This window comes from Moschus berezovskii, chromosome 4 (genome assembly GCF_049115385.1).
Source record: "Moschus berezovskii isolate FMDL1 chromosome 4, NW_MosBer_1.0, whole genome shotgun sequence".
In the NCBI taxonomy this organism is placed as follows: Eukaryota; Metazoa; Chordata; class Mammalia; order Artiodactyla; family Moschidae; genus Moschus; species Moschus berezovskii.
The window spans coordinates 63,241,031-63,259,315 of NC_142463.1; the positions used below are offsets into that span (position 1 = coordinate 63,241,031).

At 41.5% G+C, this 18,285-nt stretch overlaps 1 protein-coding gene across 2 annotated transcripts in view; it reads left to right on the forward strand.

The window, feature by feature from the left end:
• The first annotated feature begins 463 nt into the window (after window positions 1-463).
• The window catches only part of DNAI3 (dynein axonemal intermediate chain 3), an 85,178-nt gene continuing 67,356 nt past the window's right edge, over window positions 464-18,285 (forward strand). For both annotated transcript variants that reach the window (XM_055402182.2, XM_055402185.2), the window contains exons 1-5: window positions 464-602; window positions 9,632-9,710; window positions 10,108-10,146; window positions 16,364-16,545; window positions 17,270-17,374. In XM_055402182.2, the coding sequence (XP_055258157.2) occupies window positions 9,647-9,710; window positions 10,108-10,146; window positions 16,364-16,545; window positions 17,270-17,374 (390 nt within the window). In that variant the 5' untranslated portion in view covers window positions 464-602; window positions 9,632-9,646. The remainder of the gene's footprint in view (window positions 603-9,631; window positions 9,711-10,107; window positions 10,147-16,363; window positions 16,546-17,269; window positions 17,375-18,285) is intronic.

Below are 18,285 nucleotides of genomic sequence, written 5' to 3' on the forward strand. Positions count from 1 at the left end.
CACCGCGAAACCCGATCGAGCCGTATTTTCTTTCCTTCAGACGGAAATCTAAGCAGGTTCCTGGGAGGGCATCAGGTCGCAGCTGGGGAGGCAGAGCAGCAGCCCTAAATCTTCACATCGTCCCTCGTTCCCTGATGCTAAAGACCTCACCCTAGAACGGTTCTCCTTTGGGTACGGCTGCTTTGGGTACGACGAGGCATGGATCAAGCCTGGCAGTCCTAAAGTCAGGCCAGGTTGCAGCTATCTACACTTTCAAGCTGCACATCTCCTTCCTTAGTGGTGGAAAACTTGCGGGCCTCCGTTCGGGTCAGGTTGAGTGACGTCATCACCATAGAAACCAATCACAAATCTGCTTTGAAAGAGACCGAAGGGAGCGGGCACTGTATTGGTGATGCCATTTTGTCAATCTCAGCAGAGGGCCAGCCTCTTTTCTCTTAGCAACGGATGCGTCAGGGTAACCGTTTGCTGGAGGAACAAGACTGTGTTCTTGGGACTCGTTTTTCTGAGAGAGGAGAGTCAAACTCTCATCTCCAGCTCCCGAAGGAATTTTTCTCCAGGGTATTGCGAAGAGACTTCTTTCCCCTTCACTTTAGCAGTATCAGGTAAGGGAAGCTCTGAGTGGGAAAAGAGGTTTGGAAAACAGTATTTTACTCACTCTTTCAAGGGCATTAGGAGCACTCGCTGTGCCAGCGATGTACACGGACATGGTGAAGACTACATAAATCTACAAAACTTTCCCTGCTTTCAAAGAACTTACAGCCTAGCCAGGGGACAAAAATAATAATGAGAGAGCAGTTAACGACACTCAGAACTTTGAGGGCCAGTACCTGTACACAGGTTTTATAGTCTCAGTGCTTTCACATTGCCTGGAACATAGTAGAAACCCGATAATTACTGGATGGATGGATAGATGGATGAAAAGGAAAACAGCATGATCCTGGTATAGCAGATCAAAGAAGTAATGATTAATGTGGATTGAAGTGATTAGATGTCATCAGAACTTAAGAAAGGGCTTTAGTAGATGGCATGAAGAAGGTAAACAGAGGAACATTAGCTCTTTGAAAGTAATGGCCTTATCTTATTCCTTTGTTGACTTCCAGAACCTAATTGACATTCAATAATTTCTCTTTCCTCACTGTGTATTCTGAAAGTTGAATGAACTTACACCAATCCTTCAGGCAGCTCTGAGTTTGAGGCTCTTGGCTTTGCAGAAGCCCGGCATAATTAACTAGGCTGCAGTGTGATTAGAAAGTATCAAGGAAAACAGGATTGTATTAGCCTGAGTGAGCAAATTGCAGAGGCTTCAGAGAGAAGGTTGAATTGAGCCTTTAAGAATGAGTAAGATTTCAGCAAGCAGAGATGTGCATCTTATGGAAGATGGGGGGTGGGGAGGGCAGGGAGTTTTCACTCTCTGTTTAGAGAATGGATAGTAATTCTATGAGGCCAGAGTAGAACTAGAAGAATAGACGTAGTAAGCTGACTGCGGAGGGTGTTAAAAGTGATGCTTAACGTTTGGACTCCCTTCTGTTTTGCTGAATCTGGTCTTCAGATCACAAGTGTAAGACTGCCTCTCATAGTAATTTAAAAAATGCAGAGTCCCAGGCTCACCCAGATCTTCAGAATCACAGTGGGAGTCCAGGAAACTTGCATTTCAAATGAATTCTATTTCTATACTGCTGCTGCTGCTGCTAAGTCACTTCAGTCGTGTCCGACTCTGTGCGACCCCATGATGGAAGCCCACCAGGCTCCCCCGTCCCTGGGATTCTCCAGGCAAGAACACTGAAATGGGTTGCCATTTCCTTCTCCAATGTGTGAGAGTGAAAAGTGAAAGTGAAGTCGCTCAGTCGTGTCCGACCCATAGCGACCCCACAGACTACAGCCTACCAGGCTCCTCCATCCATGGGATTTTTCTATACTACTAGAGGAGAATTGAAGAAGGAAATGGCAACCCACTCCAGTATTCTTGCCTGGAAAATCCCATGGACGGAGGAGCCTGGTAGGCTACACTCTATGGGGTTGCAAAGAGTCAGACACGACTGAGTGACTTCACTTTCACTGGAGGAGAATGCCTCTGTGGCTGATAGAAACCCACTTTATATTCCCTAGTATACAGGGAAGTGGCTTTTAAAGATCTGCAATTTAGAAAGAGCACTCTGAAGGCCTGCCCTGTAGGACTGTGCTGGTTGGAACAGAAGCGGAACATTTAACAGAAAGTTAAATGTTCATGATCTACTTGGTCGAGTGGCAGGGTAGGGGAAGAGGAATCCGTGGACAGAAAAAAAATTGCATGTTTATTTTGACTAACCACTAATTGAAATGCATTCTTTGGTAACAAACCACAGTAGTATTCACGGGACCTGTGACTTTCATCAAAAGATATTATACACCTTTTCATGTAATATCATGGATGTTATGTTATTTATGCTCACCACTTCTTCAAAATTAAGGCAGTCATTAGAACCACTGCTAGATCTTATTTAATATATTAATAAAGAAGCACATAAATTATTATACCATAATTTTTAAAATAGTTTGATAACTGTATTTCAGTATAATGTATTCCTTGTAATCCCATGTTTTTGTCTGATGCATGTTCTTCACCAAGCTGCCAAAGGGATTTATGGCACAAGACAGGAACTCCTGATACAGGAGGACATGTTGAAGGCCTAAACCAGAGGATGCTATGGGAAAGGAAAGCTTGGAATTCAGGAGATATATCAAAGGGAGAAGTCATGATTTAGCATCTACTTAAATAAGTAAATATCTGATCTTGGAAATAAATGGAAGTAGGTTAGAAGGGGAGAAACGAGAAGAGAAGACTAACAAATATTGTAGAAACAGTTATTTCTGGAGGGTGGGTGTCTTGCACTTCTCCAAAGATGGCAGAAGAGCCCAGGAGAACCTTGAAGCTTAATCATCAGGATCTTGGTAGAGACTGACCAAGAAGCAGCAGTTCTTGGAGACATACTTACAAGACTCCCAAGATGTTAGTCTTGGATCTTATTCTAAATCTCTATTTTTTAACAAAAGTGAAAGTGGTGGAGGCAAGCATGATGAACTTACATCTACTTTGGGAAGATAAAAGAGGATAAAGAGGCTGATGGCCATCTAGACAAGGTCAGATAATTGAAGAAGTCTTAAGGAAGTAATACTTTCATAGAAAGACACTAGGTGAAGATGAGATTCCAGTGTTACAGGTTTTCTTAGAATTAAAAATCTCGTGAATGGCTGTGAGCCACACAGGCATACGTGTAACAGATGGGAAAGTGTAAACAGGTATGTGCAATACAGCAGAATAAACTGAAGAGAGGAAGCTAATAACTGTTTACATTGCTGGATTATGTCAGTTATAATTCATGTCACTTATCCCTTCATTTGCAGTAGTTATCTTCCTGAAGCCTCATAGAAAAACACAGTCCCAGGCGAGTCTTTAGTTTGGAACCAAGTCATGGACAGCTCTGAATGCAATGCTCCTCATTATCAGTGGAGTGCCATCACAGGTTTTGAACGTGAACTGTTGCACAGAGCATTTACCCAGTACTGTTGTCCCTTAGTATCCATGGCAGGGTTTTTTTTTTCAGGCTCCCCCACAGATACCAAAATCCAAGGGTGCTTTTATAAAATGGTGTATTATTTGCAAAACCTAAGCACATCCTGCTGTACACTTTAAATCATCTCTAAATTACTTTTAATACCTAATATAATGTAAATAATAGTGCATGGCAAATTCAAGTTTTGCTTTTTGGAACTTTCTGGAATTTCTTTCCTCAATATTGTTGATCTGAGTTGGGTTGAATCCAACACTGGAACCCACAGCTATGGAGGAGGGTCCACTGTGCTCACTTCTTTTGTCACTCCCAATTGTCTTTTGCTGTTGTTATGGAAGGTAGAAAATGTGTCCTTTGGTACAACTGGTAGCAAAAAGGCATTCTGGAATGAGTGAGTTAATTTACAAAGAAAATTAATAGTTTTAATATCAGAAATACTTAAATGGAATTCTTAAATATTTCTAAGTATTATCTTTCATGAATTCTGTTTTTAAATTCAATCAGCTATGGTGGCTTTGAAAACCAATTGTAGTACAAGCCTCTGGGGTAGACATAACCTTTATTTTAGGAATAGATGAATATCTCTTCTGCTACTCTTAATCATAATGGAATTTACTTCCGTTGGGAACAGGAAAAATATGGTGAGCATTTCAGAGTAATCTTAGTAAAGTTGATAGCTGTATTGAAAGTTTTTCATGACCTTGAAGTAGTCAATTTAATGAGAGAATTTTGGAAAATATAATATAGCACATTCACTACACAAAATATGCTGTTAGTTTTATGAAAAAAATGTAGCAAGACCTGCTGTAATTTAGGGCTTCCCAGGTGGCTCAGTGATAAAGAACCCACCTGCCAATACAGGAGATACAAGAGACTAGTATTCCCTTTCCTACCAAGGATGCAAGGGATCAACAGACTAGCTAAAAATGTTTTCTACGACCCTAACAGGCTTCTCTGGTGGCTCAGACGGTAAAGAATCTGCTTACAATGCAGAAGACACAGATTCAATTCCTGGTTCAGGAAAATCCCCTGGACCAGGAAACGGCAACCCACTCCAGTATTCTTGCCTGGAAAGTCCCAGGGACAGAGGGGCCTGGAGGGCTACAGTCCATGGAGTCACAAAGAGTTGGACATGACTGAGAGACTAAGCACACCCATGCACATTTAATAGCAACATTTGAAAAGAACTGGGCACATATAATTGATTTGGTATTTCTTGGGATGGTTTATGTTGAGCTGAGACCTATACATTCAAGTAGCACCTGCCTGGAACCCGTGATTATTTTACTACATGTGGCAAAGAAGAATTAAATTTGTAGGTGAAGTTAAAATTGCTAATCAGTTGACCTTAAAAGAGAGAGATCATCCTTTATTACCGAGGTGAGTCCAGGGTAATCACCAGGGTTCTTAAAAGTGGAAGAGGGAGGAGGAAGAGAAGGTCAGAATATTCTATGCGAGAAGGACTTAACCCACCATTGCTGGTTTTGAAGATGGAGAAAGAGGGTCCACAAGTCAAGAAATGCTGGGGTCCTCCAGCAGTAGGAAAAGGCAAGGAATGAATTCTTCCCTAGAACCTCTAGAAAGGATGGAAATGCTGATTCATTTCCATGTTGACACATTGATTTTAGCCAGACTTTGAAACTACAGAACTATGAGATAAATTTTTATTGTTTTAAGATACTAAGTTTGTGATAACTGTTTTAGCAGCAATAGAACACTAATACAGCATGCATACAGCTTATTCACAGAAAAAAAAGAAGAGTGAAACCAGTAGTCACTCAGTCATGTCCACCCCATTGACAGTACCCCGAAAGGCTCCTCTGTCCATGGGATTCTCCAGGCAAGAATACTGGAGTGGGTAGCTATTCCCTTCTCCAAGGGATCTTCCCAACCCAGGGATCGAACATGGGTCTCCTGCTTTGCAAGCAGATTCTTTACCATCTGAGCCACGAGGGAAGTTAATCACAACTTAGGAAAAAGACTTTTTTTAGACTGGAATTTCATAAGCTAAGAATAGAAGAAGGGAAGGAAGGACCAAGGAATCATTAACAATTTTTCTTGGTACATATACTGTGCCAGTTACAGAGGTCAAAATAATAGGAAAGAAAATGAACTTCCATCCTCCCAGTATATAGTCTATTTCATGTGCCCCAAATTGAACTCCTGATCTTCCCTGTCAAAACTATTCTTTTCGGAGAAGGCAATGGCAAGCCACTCCAGTACTCTTGCCTAGAAAATCCCATGGATGGAGGAGCCTGGTAGGCTGCAGTCCGTGTGTTCGCTAAGGGTCGGACACGACTGAGTGACTTCACTTTCACTTTTCACTTTCACACATTGGAGAAGGAAATGGCAACCCACTCCAGTGTTCTTGCCTGGAGAATCCCAGGGACGGGGGAGCCTGGTGGGCTGCCATTTCTGGGGTCACACAGAATCGGACATGACTGAAGTGACTTAGCAGCAGCAGCAGCGATGCCATCTGAAGCAACATGGATAAATCTGAATATTATCGTAGTAAGTGAAGTAAGCCTTACAGAGAAAGACAAATATCACATGATATTGCTTATATGTGAAAATTTTTTAAATGATACAAATGAACTTATTTACAAAACAGAAACAGATTCACAGACCTAGAGAATGAATTTAAGATTATAAGGGCAAAAGGGTGGGAGACAGGGATAGACTGGGAGTTTGGAATTAACATGTACACACTGCTATATTTAAATAGATAACTAACAAGGACCTACTGTATAGCACAGGAAACTCTCAATATTCTGTAATAACCTATATGGGAAAAGAATTTTTAAAAGAACAGATACATATATAACTGAATCACTTTGCTGTATACCTGAACAAACACATCATTAACCAAGTATGTTTCAATATAAAATAAAAATTAAAAAAAAAAAAAACAAAAACTATTCTCCCCGGGAATCCCCGTCTCAATAGACAGCAAATCTATGCTTTCAGTTCTTGAGGCAAAACTCACTAAAGTCATCCTCGATCTCTTTCTTTCTCTCAGAACCTGCATCCAAGTCATCAGCAAATACTATGGGTCCTACAAAATCTATCCTGAATCCAGTCACTTTTTCCATCCCACTCTCACCTCTCTGATCTAAACTGCCACCATCTCTTTCTTGGATAATTGACTGTCTTTTAATTGGATTCTCTACTTCAGTTCTTTCCTTGCTATAGTCTTGGCATCACAGCAGCCACAGTGATTCTCAAAATGTGAGTCAAGTCAAGTGAAGTAACTCCCCAGCTCAAAACCATCCAAAGCTCCACACCTCGTTCACAGTGAAACCCAAAGTCCTTCTCCATGACCTAGCCCTCGTGTGGTACATTATATCATTGCCCCCAACTATCCACCTCCCTTGTAGGAGGGATCATACATTCTGACCCATTCCTAGGCAAGCATACATTCTTACCCCCTTATCAGGATTGACTGTGTGATTTGCTTGAGCCAATGGAATGTAAGCACAAAAAAGGACAGTGTACCAGTGCCAAGGAGAAGAGTTAGAAAGCATTACTCGATTTTATTAGCTCTCACGTTTTCTACTGCCGCAAAAGTAGTATGTGTCAAATAGGCACTGCTCCTTCAGCCTGTGTCCCAGAAAAAGACCTGAAGCAGCATCTCACCCACAGCCATAATACAGAACATGGGAAGAAAGGTTTGCTGTTGCATGTTACTGAGCAGTAAAGGGCATTTGTTTCTACAGCAAAATTGACTGTTAATATGACGGGGTCACACAGAGTTGGACACGACTGAAATGACGCAGCAGCAGCAGCAGCAGCATAGCTCCATTACCTCTCCAACCAACTTCAGGTCCTAGCCTTCCCCTCAGTCTCTCTGCTCCAACCATCATGACCTTCTTGTGTTTTCCTAAAGCACCACGCAAACACTTGCCCCAGAACCATTACACCTACCTTCCCCTCTGCCTGGAAATACCCTTTCTTCCCTTATTACCTGCATTTCTGGCTCCCTCCATTCTCTTGGGACTTTGCTTCAGTGTTACTTAAGTGAGGTCTTCCCTGAGTGCACCCTCTCTCCTCCTACACTCCCCCTCTGCTTTTCCTTTTCTCCTTGATAGCTATCATCATTTGAGGTACTGATTATTTTGTTCCTTTCTTTGCTATTTCTTTCCCCACTAGAACATAAGCTCTATCAGGGCAGGAATGTTGCCTATTTTTTCACAGCTATATTCCTAATACTTGGGAAAGCATCTGGCACATTATAGTCACTCAGTAAATATTTGTGAAATAAATAGTATGTGTGTGTGGGTGTGTGTGCATATGTCAGGTGAGTTTGGGTGACCTTCACGAGGTTTCTGTGTATTTTAAGTCAAATATCGCTGGGATAGAATATAGAGATGGGTACATTGATAAGAATCTTCTGAGACAAAGACTAGTTCCAAGATGGGAAATTACACTAAGGCTGGGAAGTAGGATGGAGGAGACTCAACAGGCTGAAACAGTGGGTCAGAGCCATCCATTGCACAATAATTTGCCTAAGGCCACTAAACTGGTATAAAGGTCTGTTTTTAAACCCTGCTGGTCAGACTCCTGAAATCACATCTTATGCATCTAACAAGATGGGTCAGAGCTGATCGCTGAGATGACAGGGATTTAGTGTCATGGCAATGACCTTGAACATGTTATATCCTGTCAAAATTGGTGAGTAATTCCACAGAAAACTTTTGGAGGTATTCTCTGAGAGTACAGATAAAGACACAGTGGTTACATGTACACATTCTAGGACAAAAGTACTATTTAAATTTTGTTGTCGTTCACTCTAAGTGGTGTCTGCACTTTGCAGCCCCATAGACTGCAGCACGCCGGGCTTCACCATCTCCCAGAGTTTGCTCAGTCTCACATCCACTGAGTCAATGATGCCATCCAACCATCTCATCCTCTGTCGCTCCTTTCTCCTCCTGCCCTCAATCTTTCCCAGCACCAGAGTTTTTTTCCAATGAGTCGGCTCTTCACATTGGGTGGTCAAAGTATTGGAGCTTCAGTTTTAACATCGGTCCTTCCAATGAATATTCAGGGTTGATTTCCTTTAGGATTAACTGGCTTTCTGTCCTTGTTGTCCAAGGGGCTCTCAAGAGTCTTCTCCAACACTGCAATTGAAAAGTATCAATTCTTCAGTGCCCAGCCTTCTTTATGGTTCATCTCTTATGTCCATACTTGACTACTGGAAAAATCATAGCTTTGACTATATGGATCTTTGTTGGCAAAGTGATATCTCTACTTTTTCATATGCCATCTAGGTTTATTTATATTATGCAAAAATCATGCATATTTGTACACATTGTGAGTCTGTGCCTGCCTATGGACTTTAAGCCTGTGTTTGTAGCTGGGACACCTGCCAGGCACAGGGCAGCACAGAGCAGCTTCCTAAAATGGAAACAGTAGCAGGAGGCAGGGGATCCAGTGTCCTCTTTTGTACTTCCATGTCAGGATCTGTGGTAGAAACCTTGAAGTGTCTCTTGCCAGAACTTCAGCTTCAGTTGAATGGCTGCCCTGGAATGGCAAGATCTCACTAAGAAGACTATTATTGCAATAAACTTTTGGTCACAAAACACCCGTCTGTGAAGATACATGTTGATTTGCTGTTGTTTAATCGCTAAGTCCTGTCCAACTCTTGTGACCCCATGGACTGTAGCCCACCAGGATCCTCTGTCCTTGGAATCCTCCAAGCAAGAATATTACAGTGGGTTGACATTTCTTTCTCCAGGGTACCTTCCCCACCCAGAGATTGAATCTGTGTCTTCTGTACTGGCAGGCGGATTCTTTACTCGTGAACCACTAGGGAAACCCACACCATGATTTCAGTTCAGTTCAGTTCAGTTCAGTCGCTCAGTCGTGTCCGACTCTCCGCGACCCCATGAATCACAGCACGCCAGGCCTCCCTGTCCATCACCAACTCCCGGAGTACACTCAAACTCATGTCCACAGAGTCGGTGATGCCATCCAGCGCTTTAGCCAAAGACAAAACTTAGGAAATATATTCTTATGTTTATTAGATGATAATACTTATTATTTGAAACTATAAATGATGCTAATTATATCCTCTCTTTATGCAGCTGAAAATCTGAGCCATGGCTCCAAAACCTCAAAAACGAAAGAGAACAAAACATGCCAAAACCAAAATGACATTACCTGGTAGGACGGTTTTCATTTATGGGATTTTTATGGATTTAGTATTTGTATGTCTGTTAGCAGCCAAAACAATCATGGTATTATCTCTCAAACATTTTTTGCTGTCATAAAGTCAAACGCAAGTGGAATTCAAAATATGGGGATTTATTATTATTTTTATTCATATCATTACAATGTCAACTAAATATCATGTGATAAATGACATAAATATTATAGAAAATATATAATTATATTATTCTGTGAGAAAGACAATTATTCAGTTTCTATTTGATTATTAATAAATAGCTTAAGTCTTCATTGTGTATTTGCTTTTGTGTTTTATGTTTTAAGACTTGGTAGAAGACTAAGATACATATCTGATTCAAAAATGTAAATTTAACATCATTTTATTATATTCTAGTTAGTGAAGAAGCAGAACCCATGAATATGGAGAGCATGGGTAAGTGGAAATACAATTCAGAGTCCATGTCCCCAGTTCTGCAACATTTTAATATGCAACAAGCAATATGCAATTATAAATTGAAATGATTGAACAAAATGTGCATGTACTAAAAGTACATCATGTTATTTAGAATATAAAATAAAATTTTTGAAGAAAGATTAAAAGAGTGGAAGAGAGAATTTAAAACTGAACAGTCTCTTAAAAATCTAACATCCTATGATTATTGAGACCTTTTGTAACTATAGAGTGTGTTGTTTATTTTGTAACGATAAAGTTGTTGATTTTTTATAATAATATTTTTCAAACTCTGGCTCATGGGCAACATATATCAGTACGTCATGTTAGGGTTCTATTATTTCAAGGAAAGAAGCTGATTTTTAAGCAAATAAACTAGAACTTAAACAACTAAACTGATGTTGTTCCTACTTTTAGAGGCTAAATAATCTTATTCTAGCAACTTTTATTTTTGTCGTTGTTGTTGAAACTTTCCCTTAGAGTTTTCTTAGATGATGCAGTTCATGTTTAGAAACAGGGAAATACATATATTGTTGATTCACTAACATTGAACTCACAGCCAACAGCACTGTAATTCAGGCCTGACTGGTGTTTATCTAATAATACACATGTTTTCTTATAAAATACATCACAACCTTCTTGCACTTCGGAACACTAGACAACACTTTAGCTGTAAGCTCAGGGACCATTTTAAACAGGCAAATCATCAGTACAAAGCACAAAAAATGTGGCACTGCATCAACAGTGGAAAGGACACTGCAGTTTGAGGGCAAGTAGACGTTAGAGCATCCTTGGCCACATGCACGTTGGGTGACTCACATTTTTTGCCACCTTGAAGCATGTCCACTAGTGAACGTGAAAGTGCCACAGCTATTGATCTTGGGTTACAAATGCATTTTAGAAAGTGAATTTGCAGGTACGTGATTTGTGAATAATGAGGACGGAGCATATTTATTAGTTTGTGCGTTTATATCCTGTTCACACACACCCATGCTGACTCGCCCTTGTGTGCGCTCGCTGCCTGTCACCCCCTCTTCCCTCTCCCTCCTGCACGTCTCTCCTCCGTCTCTCCCTTCCTCTCTCTCTGTTTCTTTCTTGCACACACACAAGCTTCAGGGGAACAGAAACTCTTGTTTACCACTGTACCCCAATGCCTATCTTGATGCAGAATAAACACTCAAAAAATATTTGTTGATTGACTGAGTGAATGAATAAACTGCTTTCCCTATTCTTCCTTTCTAAATAGACCACCAAAACTACTACCCTCCTTAGTTCTATGTTCTCTCACCCAGTTTTCTCCTAGGTAGCACTTGTCACCCTTTGTCCCTATTTGTTTCTGAGTGTATTTATATACTTAACATGTCTCCCCCTCTCAATTGTATACCCTAGCACTAGCACCATGTTTTTCGCGTGGTAGATGCTCAGTAAATATTTTCTGACTAAATAATTAACTAGTAAGCAGATCTATGACTTAGCATGCATGCATGCATGTTTCTTTAGGGAAGAAAAAAGAAATTTCAGCACTTTGTAGTGAGAGTTGAGAGGTTTGATTTAGCATCCCTTTGTCCTACAACCTCTCTCTACTCTCTACTCCCAGACTCCCTTGCTGTGGGCTCCTGTAATTGCCAACTGTCACTCAAGGCTTGGGGCTGTTGTGCTGCTTGAGAGTAGGATTCCCTTTCCTACCAAGGACCAAGGGATCAACAGACTGGCTAAAAAATGTCTCCTAAGGCTCTAACAGCCTTCCTTGGTGGCTCAGACAAGTAAAGAATCTGCTTGCAATGCAGGAGACACAGGTTCAATCCCTGGGTGGGGAGATGCCCTGAAGAAGGAAATGGCAAGCCACTCCAGTACTCTTGCCTGGAGAATCTCATGGACAGAGGAGCTTGGCTGGCTACAATCCATGGGTTTGCAAGACTTGGACACTGCTGCTGCTGCTGCTGCTAAGTCACTTCAGTCGTGTCCGACTCTGTGCGACCCCATAGACGGCAACCCACCAGGCTCCCCCATCCCTGGGATTCTCCAGGCAAGAACACTGGAGTGGGTTGCCATTTCCTTCTCCAATGCATGAGAGAATTGAAACAATTAAATCACCACCACCAAGGCCCTAACAGGCAATGTCTGGAGGTTTCTAGAGATGATGTGTGATTTTTCTACATAATTAACATTTATTGAGCTTTGTGTCAGGAATACTTCTCTCATTCCTTTAGCCCTAGGAAGTTAGTGTTACTGTGGCCATTAGAGGCTGGAGGTGCTATGACTCCCAAAAGTTAAATAATTTACCCAAATTATGTGTCACACTTTAATATCGGTTAGAATATCCATGGTATATTAATGGCTTATGGCCACTGTAACAAGTCATCACAAATTTATTATTGTACAGTTTTGAAAATTAGGAATCTGAAATTGCGTTCCCTGGGGTAAAATCAAATTGTCGGTAGGGCTGATTCTTCTGGAGTCTCTGAAGGGAAGTCTGTTTTCTTACCTTTCCCACCTAAAGGCTCCCAGTGTTAATTGACTCTTGGCCCCTTCCTCTGTCTTCAAAACCAGCAGCGTATCATCTTCTAATCTTTCTCTGACTTTGGCCTCTGCCTCCCTGTCACGTCTCCTCCTTGATATTGACCCTCCAGCCTTCCTCTTATAAGGACCCTTGTGATTTCACGTGACCCACCTCAGAAGCCCAATAACCTTCTCATCTCAAGATCCTTAACTTAATCACACCTGCAAGTCCCTTTTGTCACATAAGGCAACATGTTTCCAGGTTTCAGGAATTAGGATATGGCTGTCTTTGGGGGAAGCATTATTCTGTTTACCACAAGAGATTAATAGCACAGCTTTTGGAGTTAGACAGATGTGGTTTGAATCATAATTCAGCCACTTAGTGACTGTGTGGCCACAAATGACTTCACCTTTTTGAGCTTCTTCCCCATCTGAAGAATGAGGTAGCGACACTCATCTCATGACCATGAGGCAGAAGGGAAATTCGGTAGTACATGCATGCTTCCTTACACAGGGCGGTCACAGAGAAGGTCTGCATTAACTGTTGTTACTATAATACACTCCCATGCAGAGGAGCCTGGGTTCAATCCCTGGTCAGGGTACTAGATCCCATATGCTGCAACTAAGACCCAGTATAGCTAAATAAATTTTTCTTTTAATGCTCAGTGTGAAAGGATTGTTTTTATGACGAATATCTAGCCAGTAGGATTTGAAGTATGTTTAGTGGGAGTGGGTGACGTAGAATACCATCTTGGTCCCTGCCCTTCCAGTTTCTTGGATGGTGGGAAGCTTTCTGGCCTTTGTGAGCACGTCTGTTCATGAGAGACAGCCACCAGCCAACTCTAGCTCTGTGTGGGTCTCACAGTTCCACCTAGTGGTTTTCCATGGCAAAATTGCAGGAACTCACTATATATTGGACACTGCAAATTATAGCTAGCAGTATGGTTTTAAAGGATAATTGTATGTGAATCAAGTCAGCAGTTGTTTTTTGAGCACCTCCTGTATGCCGGGTGTTAGGATTAGTATTTTTCAGGAGATAAAAACGGGCAGTTTTTTTCTAATTTATCAACTTATATTCCAAATGTTTACTTATTATGCCAACTGATTGTACTTTGCAATATATTTCCATATATAATAAGTGTTACACCTATGCTGCTGCTGCTGCTGCTGCTAAGTCACTTCAGTCGTGTCCGACTCTGTGTGACCCGATAGATGGAAGCCCACCAGGCTCCCCTTTCCTGGAGACTAAAAACCCCCAAATCACCTGAATTATTATATCATTGAGCCACTAGGGCTAGAAGTCAGTGTTTCTGTGGGAAAATAAGCTCACAATTCCTACTTGAAAGGCCACCTGCACTTCTCCCCTCGATGATGCTCTTGTTGAGCAGTGGAGGGAGGGGGTCAGACACCCAGGTATGGGGCCTGGGAGGATGAGAGTGGGTTCTGAGACTCTGGGAACATGTTGTTAGGGGACAGAGTTCTGGGGGTAAATGCAGAACTGAGACTGGAGTGGTAGACGCTAGTGATGAGAAAAAGAAAATGAGAAGAAGGCTTGAGAGAGGAGATGGCAACAGGTAAAATGATACCTTGTTCCCTTCCATCCAGTGTCCTATGGCTTGCTGCTGCCCAGGACTGACCTGGGGTGGGGGCAAAGGGACAGGAAGAAGAGGAATGGAAGCCTCCTGAACTTCCCCTCTTCTTCTTCTGAGGGCAGTTCTGGGATTGGGGAACCAGAAGAGGGAAAAGGGAGTCCCTATCCCACCTTCCTCCTCACTGCCAGATTTACCAGTATGACCTAATTGGAAAGTCAGTAGCTTTAAGAAGTGAAGAATTGAACAACAAGTTTGACTGTGAAAAAGAGCCCTGGGGAGCAGTGGTACCTATTGAAGGGCATACTAAGGGCAAACAGCTCAGAGGTAGGAATGTCAGAAGGGAGGAAGAAGCACTGATGGGCTGAGAAGGGCGAAGAGGAGCAGGCAGGTCTTCAGACTGGAGGGAAAGGCAGAAAGTCAGGGCTTGTGCTGATCAGCTGGGCAGGGCTGCAGGCTGTCACAGGATCCTTTGCAGTACAGATAGAATTTTCTCTGTGAGGGGAAATGAGGTCACCTGGTGAGAGAAAGCAGCAGGTGAGCAGTGAGGGAGGGGGTGTTTTAGGAAGGTGATACAGGTTTAGGTTAGAGCCTCAGTTCAGTTCAATTCAGTTCAGTCGCTCAGTCGTGTCTGACTCTCCGCGACCCCATGAACCACAGCATGCCAGGCCTCCCTGTCCATCACCAACTCCCGGAGTTCACCCAAACTCATGTCCACAGAGTCAGTGATGCCATCCAGCCATCTCATTCTCTGTCGTCCCCTTCTCCTCCTGCCCCCAACCTTTCCCAGCATCAGAGTCTTTTCCAGTGAGTCAACTCGTCGCATGAGGTGGCCAAAGTATTGCAGTTTCAGCTTTAGCATCAGTCCTTCCAATGAACACCCAGGACTGATCTCCTTTAGAATGGACTGGTTGGATCTCCTTGCGGTACAAGGGACTCTCAAGAGTCTTCTCCAACATCACTGGCGATAATACCTTCAAACAAAAATTTCACTTTTAAAACCTATCCTAAGAAAAGAATTTGAAATGTGATAAAAATTTTATACTAGATATTTGTTTGTGCTGCTGCTAAGTCACTTCAGTCGTGTCCGACTCTGTGTGACCCCACAGACGGAAGCCAACCAGGCTGCCCCATCCCTGGGATTCTCCAGGCAAGAACACTGGAGTGGGTTGCCATTTCCTTCTCCAATGTGTGAAAGTGAAAAGTGAAAGTGAAGTCGCTCAGTCGTGTCTGACCCTTAGCGACCCCATGGACTGCAGCCTACCAGGCTCCTCCATCCATGGGATTTTCTAGGCAAGAGTATATTGTTTGTAGAGTTGTTTATAATCATTAGAAACAAATTAGAAAAATAAAAGTAATGCTTACCAACAACAGAGTGATTAAAAACTATGTTACAGAAATACGCTAGTTTAAAATGATGCATTAGAAAAATTATACAATGTCATAGTAAAATTCTACTGACATAATGGTAAGTACAAAAGGCAGGATTTAGAATTTCATTTAAGATACTATTAATATGTATGGAGTGACTGGAATAAAACAAACAATTAAAATAAGTTCTCTCTTGAGAGATAGTATTATGAGTAATTGTTATTTCTGGCTTTTTATCTTTTTGACATTTACAAAATTTTATTTCATTTTGGAGTGTAGTTGATTTACAATGCTGTGTTAGTTTCTTCTGTACAAAGAAGTGATTCAGTTACACAAATACATATATCTATTCTTTTTCAGATTCTTTCCTATTTAGGTTTTTACAGAATATTGAGTAGTGTTCCCTGTGCTAATCAGTAGGTCTTTGTTTGTTATCTGTTTTAAATATAGTAGTGAGTATATGTCAATCCCAAACTCCCAGTTTATCCCTCTCCCCCACCACGTTTCCCCTTTCGTTACCATAAGTTTGTTTTCTGTGAGTCTGTTTCTGTTTTATAAATAAATTTATTTGCTGACATTTTTTATAATGGACAAACTTACTTTTAAAATATGAACAATGATTTTAAAGTCTTTTAAAATTTTAACCAAGACCATTATTTAAAGCAAACAACTGCACATTTCCTAGTATTCATATTTTAAATGGTAATATTTAATGTCTAAATTCACTTTGCCTTTCCCAGGTCATCCAGAAATTTATCCTTTAGTGTTAACTACCAAGACCCAGGAAATATTTAACTGCAGAGTGGATGAAGATGTCACAGAAGAACAACCTTACAAACTTATCAGAAAAGAAGATATTTTTGCAGACTTTGCAAACAGAGCTGCAGTATCTGATTTCTACCCAGTCAAAAAAATTGTTCAGGTAAGTATGTCGCCCCTCTTTATTTTTCAGCCTTACCTCAAGAGGTTCCTGATACATAATTACAAAAATTGGAGAGATTCTTGAGTTCAAATCTGGCATTTCCCATTACCGTGGGCAAATGCTACCTTGCTCATGTCTCTTTGGGAATCCTTCTCAATGACCCTTTGTGAAAAACAAACTCCTATCAATGACAAATTGTCTTATTCCACACCCAGAAAAGCTCGTTCTTGCCCAATTTTAACTAGAAAGGGAACCTGCTCTATCTTCCCATACTGCTTTGATTGTAAACATTCATAATTTTGGTCCTAATTTGTATGCAAACATGCTAAAGAGTACAACACCAGATAAAAGGAATGCTTCCATTTTTCCCTTGTTAGAAATAAAATTGCGTGGTAAATTTCCCTGAACCTATTGTGGTTTTTATTTTTTTCCTTTCTTTCTTAAACTTTTTGTTTTGTATTGGGTTATAGCCAATTAGCAATGTTGTGATAGTTTTAGGTGAACAGTGAAGGGACTCAGCCATACATATTATCCATCTATTGTGTTTCAAGACCTTTTGTAAGTTAATAAGATAACTTTGCAATCTGGGGTTATTAATGATAGATTAGCACTATGGTTATCTTCTATGATTGATTGATTAAAGAAATATTAATTTTGTGTCAATATCTGAATAAACTGAATGACTGCTGAACATTAACCTTCTCTTTTGATTATATTTTTGTAGGAATATCCTGGAGAAGAGCTTCTCCTTGTTTACGATAGAGACTTCAAGTATGGACTTAACTTTTATCTTATTGGAACTGAAGAGGGCAAGGAAAACTATTTAAATGTAAGCACACCCTAAGTCAGTGCAACCTGTTGATTGTCAGAAGGAAACACTACCGCTGGGGGTGGGGAGCAGACACATTCATGTTTATTCTTGTTCGGCTCTGATTCCCTGGGACCTAGAGTTCAGTTCAGTTCAGTTCAGTCGCTCAGTCGTGTCCGACTCTCCGCGACCCCATGAATCACAGCACGCCAGGCCTCCCTGTCCATCACCAACTCCCGGAGTACACTCAAACTCATGTCCAGAGAGTCGGTGATGCCATCCAGCCATCTCATTCTCTGTCGTCCCCTTCTCCTCCCGCCCCCAACCTTTCCCAGCATCAGAGTCTTTTCCAGTGAGTCAACTCGTCACATGAGGTGGCCAAAGTATTGCAGTTTCAGCTTTAGCATCAGTCCCTCCAATGAACATCCAGGATTGATCTCCTTTAGAATGGACTGGTTGGATCTCCTTGCAGTCCAAGGGACTCTCAAGAGTCTTCTCCAACACCACAGTTCAAAAGCACCGATTCTTTGGCGATCAGCTTTCTTCACAGTCCAACTCTCACATCCATACATGACCACGGGAAAAACCATTGCCTTGACTGGACGGACCTTGGTTGGCAAAGTAATGTCTCTGCTTTTTAGTATACTATCAAGGTTGGTCATAACTTTCCTTCCAAGGAGCAAGCGTCTTTTAATTTCATGGCTGCAATCATGAGCATTAAGTGTGGAGTGAGGTAGCTAAGACATCTCCTTCTTTGCCCTTCACTTACCCAATGAGAGTGGAAATAGCGAATCTGCTCTCAGCCATTTGTTGGCCTATATTCCTGGTTCTTCTCCTGCCATCTCCATGACTTCAGGTAAGTTACTGACCTCTCACCTGCAAAATGGTGGTACCAGTAGAGCTGTCGTGAAGATTAAGTAAGCCAAAACAGG